This window comes from Mesocricetus auratus, unplaced genomic scaffold (assembly GCF_017639785.1).
Source record: "Mesocricetus auratus isolate SY011 unplaced genomic scaffold, BCM_Maur_2.0 Super-Scaffold_100001, whole genome shotgun sequence".
NCBI lineage: Eukaryota > Metazoa > Chordata > Mammalia > Rodentia > Cricetidae > Mesocricetus > Mesocricetus auratus.
In genome coordinates, this window is record NW_024429187.1 from 17,137,810 (window position 1) to 17,153,981 (window position 16,172).

The following is a 16,172-nucleotide window of genomic DNA, read 5'->3' on the forward strand; positions in this document are numbered from 1 at the left end:
ATTTCTGCTTCCAAGTGTTGAGGTCAAAGACTCATGCTACCACAAAAGACACATCTTTTTTTCCCTTCTTTTTTTTTTCAAATTTATTTTTATGTGCATTGGTATTTTGCCTGCATGTATATCTGTGTGAGGATACCATATCACTTAGAACTAGAGTTACAGATAATTGTGAGCTGCCACGTGAGTGCTGGGAATTGAACCTGGGCCAATTCTAGAACAGCAACCAATGCTCTTAACCCCTGAGGCATCTCCCCAGTCCCACAACAAAAGCCATAAATGTTAGTTATTTTATATACACACATTTTGAACTCTCACATCTTAAATGCTGATTAAATATTGTACTTAAAATGTTATTAAGAAAAAGCCTAAGCTGGGCGGTAGTGGCGCATGCCTTTAATCCCAGCACTTGGGAGGCAGAGGCAGGCGGATCTCTGTGAGTTCGAGACCAGCCTGGTCTACAAGAGCTAGTTCCTCTCCAAAGCCAGAGAGAAACCCTGTCTCGAAAAAAACCAAAAAGAAAAAGCCTAACCTTTTTTGTTCATTCTTTTGTTTTTGTTTTGTTTTGAGACAGTTTCTCTGTGTTGTAACAGCCCTGGTTGTTCTGGAACTTGCTTCATAGACTAGGCTGGCCTTAAACTCACAGAGACCTGCCTGCCCGGTCTACTTTCTACTTGCCTCTGCTTCCCAGGTGCTGGGATTAAAGCATGTGCCACCACCACTCCCTGGCAAGAAGTGTTAATTTTAATATTTGTATTTTTAAAGCTGTATCTTGTTAGGCGGCGGTAGCACACGCCTTTAGTCCTAGCAGTTGGAGGCAGAGGCAGGTGGATCTTTGAGTTTGAGGCCAGTCTGGTCTATAGAGTGAGTTCCAGAACAGTCAGGGCTCCACAGAGAAACCCTGTCTCAAAAAACAAACAAACATAAAAAGAAAAACTATTTTTCTGAGACCATTTTTTTTCTGCCAAGCCATCTGTTGTTATTTATAATTTTTGTCTACGTATCTATAGATAACATGCATTTAAGAGCCTTTTTCAGAGAGAAATTACAGTTTATAGCTGTTTTATAGAACATTTATCCCCAACTGCCTCTTCCCTTTTCATTTAATGTTAAAAAAACAAAAACAAAACCCAACAACAAAACAGCACAATAGTAAGCAATTAAAATTTAGGATGGGAGCCAGGCTTTGGTGGCGCACACCTTTAATCCCAGCACTCGGGAGGCAGAGGCAGGCAGATCTCTGTGAGTTCGAGGCCAGGCTGGACCGACAGCCTCCAAAACAGAGAAACCCTGTCTCATAAAACCAAAAAAAAAATTTTAGGATGGAGAGATAGCTGTGCAGTTAAGGGCACTTACTGCTCTTCATTCTTGTTCAGTTCTCAGCGCCCACACGGTGCCTCGAAACCACCCCTAACTCTGGTTTCAAGAGGTCTGGTTCCCTCCTCTGAACTTGGTGGGCACCAGGCATGCATATGGTTTGCATATGTGTAAATGTAGACCCAACACTAATACTCACAAGATAAATTAAAAATAAATAAATAAAACCCACATTTATAATTATGAAAATATTTTCTTCAGGATATGTAAACGAAAGGTATGGTTATAATCACTTGAGCAACTCAAGTGAAAGCTACACCGACATTCGTTAACATGTGTAACAAATACCTCATGTCTTGAATAAGGGAGACCCTGAGTGTTGGTAACATAATTCCTGAGTCAGATTTTCTTCTTTCTGGTCCAAGGGCAACTATGTAGAAAAATATTAGCAAAGTATTAGGAACATAATAGTAAAAATTCAAAAAATTTTTCAACATAGTTCTTTCTGTGTAACCCTGGCTGATCTTGAACTCACAGAGATCCACCTGCCTCTGACTCCCAAATATTGGTATTGAAAGGGTGTATCAATATTTTTGGCCTACTGATACATTTTTTAAATAACCTTTTAAAAATTTCTGAGATTGCTGGGTGGTGGTGGTAGTGCACACCTTTAATCCCAGCACTTGGGAGGCAGAGACAGGAGAGTCTCTGTGAGTTCGAGGCCAGCCTGGTCTACAGTTCCAGGACAGACAATGCTACATACAAAGAAACCCTGTCTCAAAAAATATATATATATAAATAAATCATTTCCCTTTTCCCTTTCCTCCCCCTAAGCCCTCCCATATGTACCCTCCACTCCCCACACCTTGGTTCTTGTTCAGATTCATGGCCTCCTTTTCTTTGTCACTGGATATGTGTATGTATATATATTTCTAAATACATAAACACAACCTGCTCTGTCTGCACACTGTTACTTGTATGGGCTGACCACCTAGTATCCATACATTTATTAATACAGTAAATAGGTGTGTTCTTTGTAAACAAGCTGTGACTATATTTGTAAATTTAAAACAAGTATTTTGTGAAAATACATCTGAAAAATAATGCATTTTATGCAAATTTTGGCCACAAGGGCCAGCCATTTAGCTATTCATTCATTCTCATCATGCTGGATGAGAGGCAATGTTGAGAAATTAAGCTATGTAGTATGTGAGCCATCATTCTTAGATTTATGAAATGGAAACCTATTTATGGCTTTTTGCTGTTTTGAGACAATGTCTCATGTACTCAAGGCTGTCTTCTAACCCTGAATGCTAGGATAACATGTATGTGATTCTATGCCCTGTTCATTTGATTCTGGGGAATGAACCCAGAACATCCTTGGCCCAGAAAAACATTTAATGCTTAAACTTTGGAAGACTTTTTTTTCTTTTCTTTTTGCTGTTTTTTGAGATAAGGTATCTCTGTGTGCTGTTTTGGAACTTCCTAGACCAGGCCTGCCTCTGTCTTCCGAGGGTTAGGTTTAAAAGGGTGTGCCACCATGCCCAGTTGTTTTCTTTTTTTAAATTTTATTATTATTATTATCTTTTTAGTTTTTTTGTTTTTTTGTTTTTTCGAGACAGGGTTTCTTTTTATTGTTTTGGAGGCTGTCCTGGAACTCGCTCTGTAGGGCAGGCTGGCCTCTGCCTCCAGAGTGCTGGGATTAAAGGCTTGCACCACCCACACCTGTAAATTTTATTATTATTTTTATTTAATATAGCTGCTCTGGCTCTTTAGGCTGGTAAATTTCTTCAAGGTTTAGAATCCTAAGTACATTATGCATATCATACAAAGTGAGTATTTAAAATGACTTCCAAAAGTATAAGATACATGAATGGTTTTCTTTTCTTCTTTCGTCTTTTTAATTTTGAGACAGTATCACACTCTGTACTTGGCTGTCCTGGAACTCACTATGTAGACCAGGCTGGCTCAGTTCACACAGATATATTGGCCTCTCAAATGCTAAAATTAAAGGTGTGCACAATCGTGCTCGGTGAGTAATTTTTTAATTAATTAAATGTTATGTTTATTTCGTGTTATTAAAACATTCAAATGCCATGTGCATGTTCGGCGTGTGTTTGGTCCATGGACGCCAGAAGAGGGTATCAAATTCCCAGGCACTGGAGATAAGGATGGCTGAGAATCATCACGTGGATTCTGGAAATCAAATCCAGGTCCTCTAGAAGAGCAACAACTGTTCTTAACCACCGAGCTCTCTCTCCAGTTCCACAACTAACGTTTATAAAAGAAGGAAAATGGCTCTTACAGCAAGCATCGAGCACATAGCCACTGGCTATGAAGTGGAAACATGTTTAGTCTCACTTTTGATGAGATGTGATGGAATTCTGTACCCCTTCTTCATTTCCATTTTCTCGTCTGAAAATGGAAACCAAACTGAAGCACCATCTTTAGCTAATACACTGATGGAACTTAAAACGTGGATTTTACATTATATCATAGCTGTTTTTTCTCAGTTTTTAGATCCACTGACGTTAACAAGCCAGGACATAATACTGGAAGATGCTTGTCTCCTGCCCATGCCACCAAGGAAGGGTCAGTGAAAATCTCAGTGTATTAGATCTTTATGCTTTTGGTGCTTGGTGAAAAAGCTGGACTTGTGTCAAGTAGATATAAATGACCACTTACAGGACTGACAAGGAGGCTCTAGATGCCGGTCAGGAGGCAGATTAGGGAGGGAATTTTTTTCTTTTCTTTTCTTTTTTTTTCCTGAGACAGGGTCTCTCTACATAGCCTGGCTATCATAGAACTCACTATGTAGACCAGGCCGTCCTTGAACTCACAGAGACCCACCTGCTTCTTCCTTCCAAGTGCTGGGATTAAATGGGTGTGTGCCACAACATCTGGCTTAGGGAAGGTAATTTTCAAACTGGCATTTAAAGACTAATCTCTTTGATACTCAGGGAAGTAATGCACAGCACACTGAGGAAACTGTGTTAAGCCACTTGCAGGAAATATACTATGTTTATCTTCCTATTGAGACCATCCTAGCTTAAGTATGTTATTAAAGTGCATTATTCTTTAGGGGTAGAAAGTCAAATGGCTCCGAGAATGACTCCTCATTCCACAGGGCAACATAAAGTACAGCTATACAAATAGTAAGAAATATAGTGGCACACTCCTGTATTCCCAGCATTTGGAAAGTGGAGGCAGCAGGATCAGTTCAAGGTCATCTTTGGCAACAAGAAATTCTAGCTCAACAAACAAAACTGAACAGAATAACAACATCAAAACAAAACCCTGACAAGTGGGAGAAGATTATGAAGCAGAGGAAAAGAGCTGAAACTACAGTCAGCAAGTGGGCTAGAGGGAAACAAGGAGCCGATGAGATGCCCATCATCAACAGGTGGCTTTGAGGTACAGCTCAGCAATACAGTGCTTGTCAGCTACATGTGAGACCTGGGTACAACCCCTCCACCAAAACCAACACACTAAGCAATGAAGACAAAGCCTTTGCAGCTTCCACAATAGGTGTCCAATAGGTAAAGGGGCTGTTAATGTGGACAGGAAATGTGGCCCCCAAACCTGTGTTTATGGCTGGGTTCCTAATACAGTGTTCACATGTGGCATAACATTTGGGAGACAAATGAATCATCTGGACTCTAGCCTAATCAGTAGATGGATTCACTGATGGACTTACGGTCTGATGGCATTGGGAGGTGGCAGAAACTAGGAGGTAGGGCCTACACTGATCAAGTAGGTCACTGAGAGTGTGTGCCCTTTAAGGGTATACTCTGTCCTGGGCCTACATGGATCAAGCAAGTCACTAAGAGCATGTACTGGAATGGTGTACTTTGTTCTAGCTCCACCTCTGCTCCCTGTCAGCCCTGAAGTAGGTGAAGTTACTCTGCCATGCATTTTTAAGTCTAAAACTTTATTTTTTTCAAGACAGGGTTCCTCTGTGTAATGGTCCTGGAACTCAATTTGTAGATTAGGCTGACCTCAAGCTACCGAGATCCGCCTGCCTCTGCTTCCCTTCTACTGAAACAATAAACTCAGATTTCAAGTGCTCTGAGGCTTAGGGCTCGTGAGACGGCTCAGCTTTTTTAGTATGTATCGCTAAGGACTCCAAATTTGGTGCCATTACTCTTGTTGGGCATCGCACAACTACCTGTAGCTATATCTTCAGGAGACTCGATGCCCTCTTCTGGTCTCCAAAGACATTTACACACATACAATCATATAATTAAAAGAATATTTTGAAAGTTATGCTGGAAAAGTGCTGGTGTCTGCCTTTAATCCCAGCACTTGGGGAAGCAGAGGTTATCAGATCTCCGTAAGGTTGAAGACAGCCAGAGCCACATAGTGAGACTCTGTCTAAAAAAGAAAAAAGTTACATGGCTCTCATTAATCTTACTGAGATCACTAACATACTGTTTGCTCTTACATCATTAGCGCTTCATCAATTTGACAGTGCAGCAGAGATTGTAACTGCATAGACCTTGGATGCATTTTCATTTATCTTTCACTTTAGAATTTGCTGGAGGTCACTAAAGACAGTCAGGAGTTTGATTTCTAATTGAACCACTCAACATTTGGCCAGTGAAAACCACAAGAGCTTTGAGTGTTGCCCAACAGCAGCTAGAACATTCTCACATGCCTTTTTGGGGATCAGAGTTGAATACATCTATCTCATTTTCATTGAACTTGGCTTTCCAACATTTCACCCCACAAATACCTTCTTCTTAGGAACTTATTCTCTTTTTAGACAGGGTCTAATACATACACCAGGATGGCCTCCAACTCTTGACCCTCCTGCTCCCATACCTTAAGGGCTGGGGTGACCACTATGCTCCGCTCTGCTTTCTCTAACCACTTACTGGCCTTCTAGTTATGATCAAGTGAATTTAGATAAGCCACCTTGCTTACATGGTTTTCATTCCCAATAGCTACAATTCCTGTTAGATACAGGACATAGACCAATGTACCTTTACTTTCTATAAAGCAAAAATGGAAGAAGAGGTGGGCATTAGAGATCTAAATCTAAATCAGTATAAATACAGTTATGGCAAAGGCATCAGGACACTGACAAGCTCTTGCGAGGAGTTCCAGGGCAATGTAGTATCAAATCCATATTTCTAGTTGTCTTATAAAATATATTAAAAATGAATTTTTTTTATAAGTAAACTCTGTAGGGTAGTGCTGCCTTGGGTAGGGATAGTGAAGGAAAAGGAATTGGGGATGAATACAAGGGTACCCCTTTACTTCCCTTCTTTCATTTGTTTGCTTTGTTTATTTTTCAGTACTGGGGATTGAACTCAGGGTCTCACACTTGCTAGGTGAGGAGTCTTCCACTGAGCTACATCCTCAACTGGCTGTGTTTTACTTCTTAAGTTGGTGGTTAGCTTATGCATTTTTTAAATCACACACACACACACACACACACACACACACACACACACACACACCACACACACACATACACACACCACATACACGTTCTATGGTCTCTAGGTGGAGGTCAAAAGATAATTTTGTGGCATTTTCTCCTACCATATGAACTCTGGGGATCAAACCCAGGTTTTCAGAGTTGGCAGAGGAACTCACTGAGCCATACAACTGACTGAAACAGCTGAGTGTAGTGGCGCATGTCTTTGGTCCAGCATTCTGAAGGCAGAGTCAGGGGGATCTCTGTGAGGTCAAGGCCAGCTTGGTCTACATGGTGAGTTCCAGTTCAGCCAGAGCTACACAGTGAGATCATGTCTCAAATTTTTTTTTAAATTTTTTATTTCTGAAATTTTCAAAGAATTTATTTATTTATTTATTTATTGGTTTTATGAGACAGGGTTTCTCTGTATTGTTTTGGAGGCTGTCAATCCGGCCTCAAACTCACAGAGATCTGCCTGCCTCTGCCTCCTGAGTGCTGGGATTAAAGGCGTGCGCCACCACCGCCCGGCTTCAAAGAATTTATAATTTAAAAAATGGTTCCTAAATGGCTAACTCAGTATAAAATCTTGTCCTACCCTCTTTCAGGTTTTTTGGGATAAGGTCTCATCACATAACTCAGACTGACTTAGAAAGGATAAGCCTCCTTCCTCAGCCTGAGTACTGGGATTATAGCCAAGTGCCACCATTCTATTAACTTCCTACTGTTAATTGTACATTTTATAAAACAGATGGTTATCTTACATAAAGAAAACCAAGCTCTGGGTTGTAGATATGACTCAGTGGCTGATACCGGCATTTGACTATCAGCACTGTCAAGAAAAAACAAACAAGCTCTTTGTGAAAAAAATAATGTAATAGTTGTATTATTTGGTATAAGGGATCCTGTATAATTCTAATTAGCAGGAGAATTATGATACCAATACCATGAGATGCTGCCTATAAGCTGAGGACTCTAACTCCTAAGTTGAGTGTGCTGATACATGCCTGTAGTCCCAGCTACATGTGGAACTAAGGTGGGACTTACACCAAGTTTGAGGCCCGGCCTGAGCATCGAAGTAAGTTACCTATCTCAAAAAGCAGGAAACAAGTTAAGCAAAAACAATCTGACTCTTAAATAGCCTCAGTAATTTTTCCTGAAAGTTTATCTAGAAATACATGGTTCAGGATTTGATCCTGACATTATTTAAAAAAAAAAAAAAAGGAAGTGACACAGAGCAGTGGATAAAGGCACCTACCACCAAACCAAGCAACCAGAGTTAAATTCTCAGTTCCCACAAAGTGGAAGACAATTGATTCCTGCAAGCTGTCATTTAACCTCCATATACAAATGCCCACATTAAAAAAAGTAAGTAAGCTGGGCAGTGGTGGCACACGCCTTTCACTTGGGAGGCAGAGGCAAGCAGATCTCTGTGAGTTCGAGGCCAGGCTGGACCGACAGCCTCCAAAACAATACAGAGAAACCCTGTCTCGTAAAATCAAAAAAAAAAAAAATAAGTAAGGTGTAACAGAAGATATTAAGATTATTGCTGGGTGGTGGCACAAGCTTTTAATCCTAGCACTTGGGAAGAAGAGGTTGGCAGATCTCTGAGTTCAAGGCCAGCCTGATCTACAGAGTGAGCTCCAGGACAGCCAGGGCTACACAGAAACCCTGTTTTGAAAAAACAATTAAAAAAAAAAAAGATTTTAGTGATGGTCACAAAACTTTTCTTTTTTTTCTGAGACAGGGTTTCTCTGTGTAGATTTGGAGCCTGTCCTCGCACTCGTTCTATAGACCAGGCTGGCCTTGAACTCACATAGATCCATCTGTCTCTGCCTCCCAACTGCTGGGATCAAAGGCATGCACCACCACTCACTGCCCGGTACAAAACTTTTCAATAATAATAATAATAATAATAATAATAATAATGAAAAACAACAATAACAACAGTATATACCATACCATACTCTAGTACTGGGAGAATATACCTGTATAGTCCTTCATAATTAATTGTGTTTGTTCTTTTATATCAATATGATCACTCTGGATAGCTACTATCATTTTCTCTGTCTTATAATGAGAAAACAGAAGATCAAGTGAGTTTCCGTAGATTAATATCTTGTAATATTGCTCCTGCTGCTTTATCCTTATTTGTAACATGGGTAAATTTTAGATTGAGACACACCCATCAAAACTGATTCTTCTCATTGCCTCATACTGCCCACTCTATCAAACCAATCTATCTCAAGTTATGTGCGGTGGCCCATGCCTGTAATCCTAGCACATGGGAGGGGAAGACAGGAAGATCAAGAGTACAAGGTTAGCCCAAGGCACATGAGACTTAAAGTAATTTATCTTATCCCAGAGCCTTCTTACCTGGTGAATCTGTGAGATGCTCTTGTTTCTCCTCTCTGTCCTGAAACTGAATTAAATGTGACCACAAGGCAGACTTCCCCTGAAAGCACAAGACACACAAAATGTTCACTTTAAAGAAACATTTATTACAAAATAAATTCTCATCAAGACCACCCTTCTCTGCCTCCCAAGTGCTGAGATTAAAGGTGCATGCCGCCACATCTAGCCCAGATTATGTTTCTTTTGCTGGAACTGAATGGCCTGTGATACGTATCTCTCTCTCTCTCTCTCTCTCTCTCTCTCTCTCTCTCTCTCTCTCTCTCTCTCTCTCTCTCTCTCTCTCTATCTCTATCTCTATCTATCTATCTATATCTGTTTAGGAAAGGTCTCTGTGTAACCCTGGTCTTCTTTCCTTTTTTTAGGACAGGATCTCACTCTATAGATCAGGCTGGCCTCAAACTCACAGAGATCTACCTGCTCTGCTTCCTGAGTGCTAGGATTAAGGTGTGTGTCACCTTGAACAGTCCAGTCCCTTGACATGAGTAAGTCCCTTAATCAGCCATGCCACCAGTGCCTCTTGAGTTAGTTACCTGCTTGACCTGTAAGCCATGGCTCCATATCCTCTCCAGCAGGTCACAGAGGCTAGCAATCAAGGTATTCTCTTCCAAGCCAGTGATGTTGGCTTCTCCATGGCCCAGTTCCACGGCTTCGTGTCCCATCTTCTCTACCAACATGCGTTTTGTCTAAAAACATTATGATCGATCATAAGTTACCACAGCAGGGAAACTCAAAACCAAGGCATCAATTACTAGTTTAGGAGATCTGCTTCCCTTCATTACAATTCTGATTACAGATTTCAGGCACCATGGAGAAAATATCTTAGTCTAGTGGCCAGCTGGTTGGAGTAATATCTTCTATATTTTACTATTATGTCAGAGAATATTAGGGCACTAATGAAACAATAATATTTGCAAGGCATCATAATGTTGAAAAAAAACCACATATAATTGACTTCTGTAACAGTATAATTGTCCTAGAACTTCTGGAATTGCCTTGAATCTTGAAAATGCACCTTCTGACACCAGAACCTCATCCTGTCACTAAGCTGACCTTTACCGACTATAGTATCTCGACAAGCTAAAGCTTTCTGTACTTAAGCTAAAACCACAACAGAAATGAGCAGCTCTACATTTTTCTTTGTTTCTTTCTTTCTTTTTTTTGAGAACTTCCTAGTTTGTGAGTGAACTAGGTTCTCCTCATTTCCCTCTTTTCTCTGTTCTTTGCTCACAAGGATGTATCAGAAAATTAAACCAGTTTCAGGTAAATTAATTCATATCAACCTTAGCTAGTGTTGCACAGGCAAAGTGAGAAAGCTACAGCTCCTCTAGGTAGTACCTTGCCTAATTACATGTATACATTGACACTGAAAACAGTACTTTCATTGAATATGCTCACAAGATACTTATAAAACTGAGGTTTATCATTTATATGGCTACCTCATATAAAGGCAGTTCTGTGAGAGAATTCTATTTAATACTCATTGACCTATACCATAGTTAAGATCCTTTCCCTTGAACATATGTGAATGTGATAACATGTATGAACACAAGCAAGGCTTATATGCTGCTTTTCACATAAGAGAGCAACTTTCTATAACTGATGAATGGTTGGTTTCACATCACACCAAAGAGGAAGACTACAGCTAAAGGTTAGGGAGATGGTTTGTGAGTAAAAGTGCTTATGCACAAGCTTGACCACCCGAGTTCAGATCCTGGGAACCATGTAAAAGGCTGATAAGGTGGCACAAACCTCCAATCTCAATGCTACTATGTAAGATCTGGGATGAAGTTCATGGGCCTGTTATTTCAAACAGCCATAGTAATGACAACAAACAAGAAAGATGCTGCCTCAAAACAAGGTAGATGGTAAGAACTGACTTCATTAAGTTGTCCTCTGACTTCCACATGTGTGCCTACACACACACACACACACACACACACACACACACACACACACACACACCACACAATAGTTAAAAAGATGTGAAAAACTATGCAATGCTCCCAATGTCATTGATGCTGTGAGTCATGGAGGTTCACAACTTCAGTGAAGAGCATTACCAGGTCTATGTTACAAAAAAGTTTCTTTTGAAGCTTGGAGAGGGGGCTCAGGGGTTAACAGCACTGGCTGTTCTTGAAGAGGACCTGGTTTGATTTCCAACACCCTCATGGTAGCTTATAACCATCCCAGAAGATCCGATACCCTCTTTCGGCCTTCATGGGCACTGCCCACATGTATCACACAGACAAGGATACACCCAAAACACCCATACTCATAAGAAGTGAAATAATATAACTCTCTTTTGAGAGAGGCTACAGGCATGAATGGAGTTTACTTACCTCTTCTTAGATCCACACAGGGTATAAATATGAATGCACACTGTCTGCGGCAGTATACATACCTTCATTCTGCATTCTTTTAATAAGCCTTCTACAAATTTCCAGTTGGTCTGTGCAATCACAGCAGGTGAGAGATCTGACAGTTTTGGTTGTCTCATGTTTTTTCCTAAGCTTCGTGCCTCTTGCATGTATTTCTAAAAATCAAGAGTATTTTAAATGTATAAACACCATATATTCTCTTATACTTAAAACTTACATGAACAAATATAACAGGCAGGATGTACAAAAGGTCATAAGTGTATGTGTGTATCAGAAATTAAGATTTTAGTGCTCTTGATAGAAGGCAGAGAACATGTGTACTCTTCCCGAAACCAGCTAACTCTTGTGAAAAAGACAGTGACAGAAACATTAAGTTGAAATAAATTCAAAACCAGGAGTTTCATTGAGTTTAGTCTTTTTAGTGGGGCCACCAATCTTATTAGTTGGGATCCAGACAAGAGCAAAAAAACCCTAAAAAACCAAAAAAAAAAACTAGGTGTCCAGTCTAGTCTAGTCTGAAGTTCCACAGAAATGGAGTGGTTCTCGGGTCACTGGCTTCTTCTGTTCCACTCCTCTCAACAGAGACTTAAGTCTGTCAATCATCTGGGTACGCTCTACAGCCAAATCCTTGGCTGTAACTAACCTTCAATAATACCAGAATCATGTTGTAGCTCATTTTATGAGATCAATTATATCAATGGATGTTTAATGTTGCTACATGTCACTGTATGGTGCATGCTACACAGTTCACAGAAAAGGCTGAAAATCATGATAGGCTCCAGGTAAGGGGGCTGGGACGACTCTACTGAGATGGTCGAATCAAACCTTCCTTTGCAGTAAAAAATGAAAAACAAAACAAAGAAAAAACCCTTCTTTGCCTCACCTGTGATAACATGTGCATACGCTCGTGCACCACACACACACACACAGAGAGAGAGAGAGAGAGAGAGAGAGAGAGAGAGAGAGAGAGAGAGAGAGAGAGAGAGAGAACCCATTCCAATGTTCTTGAACTTTGTTTAGTCATTTCCCATAAAAGCCAAAACCAGCTGGTAGAGAGCTTGTTTATGGTGCACAGGATGTATGATGGATGCTGAGCACTACATACGCCATGTCTGGTGGTGCACATCTATAACCACGGCACTTGGAAGGCGAAGGCAGGACGATCAAGAGTTCCAGGTCATCTGTGTTTACTTAGCAAGTTTGAGGCCAGGCTGGTTTATTCAAGAACAAATCTCAAAAGAGACCCCATACACCTCGTCAGCACAGAACTATGTTCTCTGTGCTTGTACACTGCCTGAAGAACCTCATCTAGAACTTTGCATCAAGATTACAAGGCATAATCTCCAAAAGATTCTGTGTCTTAAGACCACATTTTGAAGAACTGCTCTAAATCATATAGTAAAACTACCATTTTGTTGAGGGAGACTGCATGCTAATGAATTGACACATTCACGGGCACAGGTGTAAATCTATTCTTATTATCTTAAGGAGAGAATTTGGTACTATACAATAAGATGTGTAAATTCCTTTGCACTCTTTAAATGTAAGAGAATCTGTTTCCCCTTTGGAAGAAAACCCACCTGCTCAAGTTGCCACTGATTAACGACCCAGTGATTAGTTTCTCTCAATGTTCCAACAAAAGGTAACATTAACAAGATGATTGGCCTGTTCTCAGTCTAATAATTTTAAAGAGCCACTGAAACAGCAAATGAATTCCCCATGAAACTGTTACTTCAGCGCTTAAATGTATGTTTCTGCTTTAAATATAATTCAAAGGAAAAAAAAGGAAAAATTGAAAATGAGAAAACTATTATCAGTAGGGACATTAAATGTAGCAGTGGGCATAGAAACATAATTTCCTTTCTTTTTTTTTTTTTTTTTGTTTTTTCAAGACAGTTTCTCTGTGTAGCTTTGGATCCTGTCCTGGAACTTGCTGAGAATAGGCTGGCCTAGAACTCACAGAGATCCACCTGCTTCTGCCTCCTGAGCACTGGGATTAAAGGGGTGCCCCACCTGTCAGAAGTTAATTTTCAAGTAAGTAAATAAAAGCAGTTTTAGAAAAAAAACAATCTGAGCTACAAGGCAGCATCTATATTTTCTATTGTTATTTGGGGAAAGAATTTAAAAAGCTAGATATAAAGATGGGTGAAAATAAATTTTTAATGTTGAAAGAGCTTTCCCACTGGGGATATAGCTCAACTGTAGAGTGCTTACCTGGCATATACACAACCCTGGTTTGTTCCCCAGCACCACATAAACACTTAGTGTGGTGGAGTTGGATAGATGCTCAGCGGTGCTGAGTGTGTGCTGATTTTGCAGGGGACTTGAGTTCAGTTTCTAGTACCCACATCAGGTAGCTCAGTTAACTCCAGCTCTAGGACTATTCAATGTTTCTGGCTTCCACAGGGACCTACACTCAAGTGCACACAGCCCCACACACATGAACATAATTTAAAAGAAATATAAAGTTCAGGTGAGGTGGTGTACATCTTTAATTCCAGCATCAGGGAGGCCAAGGTAGGCTGATTTCTGTAAATTGGAGGCCAGCCTGGTCTACACAGGGAGCTTCAGGACAACCACATGTATATAGTGAGACCCTGTTTCATAAGGCCACCACCACCACCACCACAATTAACCATTCTATTATTATTATTAAAAACAAACCAAACTGGGTATAGTGGTGCCGTCTTTAATCCTAGTACTTCAGGAATGGGAAAGGAGGATCAGAAGTTCAAGATCAGCCTTAAATACATGTTAGTTTAGATCAGGCTAGGATACATGGACCCTCTCTCAAATACAAAAGCAGACAGAGGTAACTGATGTTGGAGAGGACCTGAGTATGGTTCCTAGCACCCACTGCAGGCGGTTCATAAGCACCTGTAACTCCAGCTACAAAAGATCCAATGTACTCATGTGGCATTCACATCGACAGACAGACAGACAGACAGACAGACAGACAGACAGTCAAACACACATACATACACACACACACACACACACACACACACACACACACACACACACACACACACACACACACACAGAGCAAAATAAAAAAAGCAGCTGGGTGTGGTGGTACACACCTTTAATCCCAGATCTTGGGAGGCAGAGGCATGCCAAACTCTGTGAGTTCCAGGCTAGCCAGAGTTACATGGTAGATACCCTGTCTCAAAACAGAAACAAAACAAGGACAACAAACCCAAAAACACTCCCCCCAAAACCAAACCAAACCAAACCAATAAGCCACTAGGGAATATATATGAAATTGCAATCTTGTTCAATAAACACTGAATTTGGAAGTAAGTGCTCTTTAATATAGCCTTCCCCACAATTCTGTAATAGATATTCTATCCTTCTAATTGGTGCTAACTCACTGGAAGGGAAGACTACTGTAAATGTAAACTAATAACATAACGAGAAAGTTAGAAGTCAGAGTCTCAGACTATTTGTGTCCTCAGGTGAGCAATAGTTAGAGCAATCTGGTATACATGATTAGTGGGAAGATACTTGAGCCTGGACATTAGGGGTCCTGTGCTACAGGCTCAGCTCTGTTGTGTATGTCCATTTAACTGTGGGCAAATTTATTGCTCGTCAGTTAAAATGTCAAGCTAGACAAGACAACCTCAAAGGTTCCTCTTAGCACTAATATTCTATGGTGATGATTGAGTTTTCTGAAACAAAATGTATGTAGACCAGGAAAGTAATTAAAATGATATGAAGACAAACATCTAGCAAAAGAAAAGCTACTTCAGCATTTGTGAAAAGAAATCCTTAAAATAATAAAGGAGTTACAATACATCTCTCTCCCACTTAAAAGAAAAGCAATTTGTTATGGAGGATCTATACACACGTATACACACACACACACACACACACACACACACACACACACACACATCCCCAATGACTCAGGACTTGAATGTCAGTTTTACTGTCAACAGCCTAGAATTACTTGTGTGTGCACATTCTAGCACAAACAGGCAGCAAACAGAGAGCAAAACATGCTACATGCACTCACAGGTGTGGGTCATTCAAGAAACACCAATAGCAAGATTCAGGAAATCTTGTGCAACACTTAAAAGGCCAAGGACATACCAGGCAGCACTCAGAGAATGACTTTTTAGGAAGCCGTGCAGGAGGAGTTGGGCCCTGATCCCACTCCCAGAACGCCATGGAGTTCTGACAGACCAAAAGTTCCCCGGAAGGCTAAGATGATGACGACGTTTCAATGACAGAAAAGTAGAAAAGGGGGGGAAAAAGAAAGAGAAGCAAAACCTGCATGCACATGATAGGACCACAGCATGGGGAGGGGAGCGAAGGAAAGACAATGAATAAGGGAGGCTTCATTCTGGAACGATGTTTTCTATTGCATTTCTACACGTGTGAGTTTGCAAAACAGTTATCAAGATTTTTGCTTCAATTTTTCTTTTGATCACAAGAAATATAATTATTTAAACATAATTTGAATTTCATTTTCAATGAATACAAATAAAGCATATAGATCTTAATCTAAAAAACAGCTCTGGTACTTCTAAAAAATGACGTCAGCAAGCCAAAGCCAAAGAATGTGTTACTATATCTTTACTTACTTAGCTTAAATTATATTTGAAACTTAGATACATGTATATCTCAATGATTTTCCC

General features: G+C 40.3%; 1 protein-coding gene across 4 annotated transcripts in view; it reads right to left on the minus strand.

Annotated features, from left to right (window-relative positions):
* Dennd5b (DENN domain containing 5B) overlaps positions 1 to 16,172 on the minus strand; it is a 118,595-nt gene that overhangs the window by 25,310 nt on the left and 77,113 nt on the right. For all 4 annotated transcript variants that reach the window (XR_005876634.1, XM_040743674.1, XM_040743673.1 and 1 more), the window contains 4 exons: positions 11,553 to 11,684; positions 9,682 to 9,834; positions 9,113 to 9,191; positions 1,663 to 1,744 (listed from right to left, as the gene is read on the minus strand). Coding sequence is in view for 3 of the 4 variants with exons in the window: in XM_040743674.1 (XP_040599608.1) it covers positions 1,663 to 1,744; positions 9,113 to 9,191; positions 9,682 to 9,834; positions 11,553 to 11,684 (446 nt within the window). In the remaining variant the exon portion in view is untranslated. The remainder of the gene's footprint in view (positions 1 to 1,662; positions 1,745 to 9,112; positions 9,192 to 9,681; positions 9,835 to 11,552; positions 11,685 to 16,172) is intronic.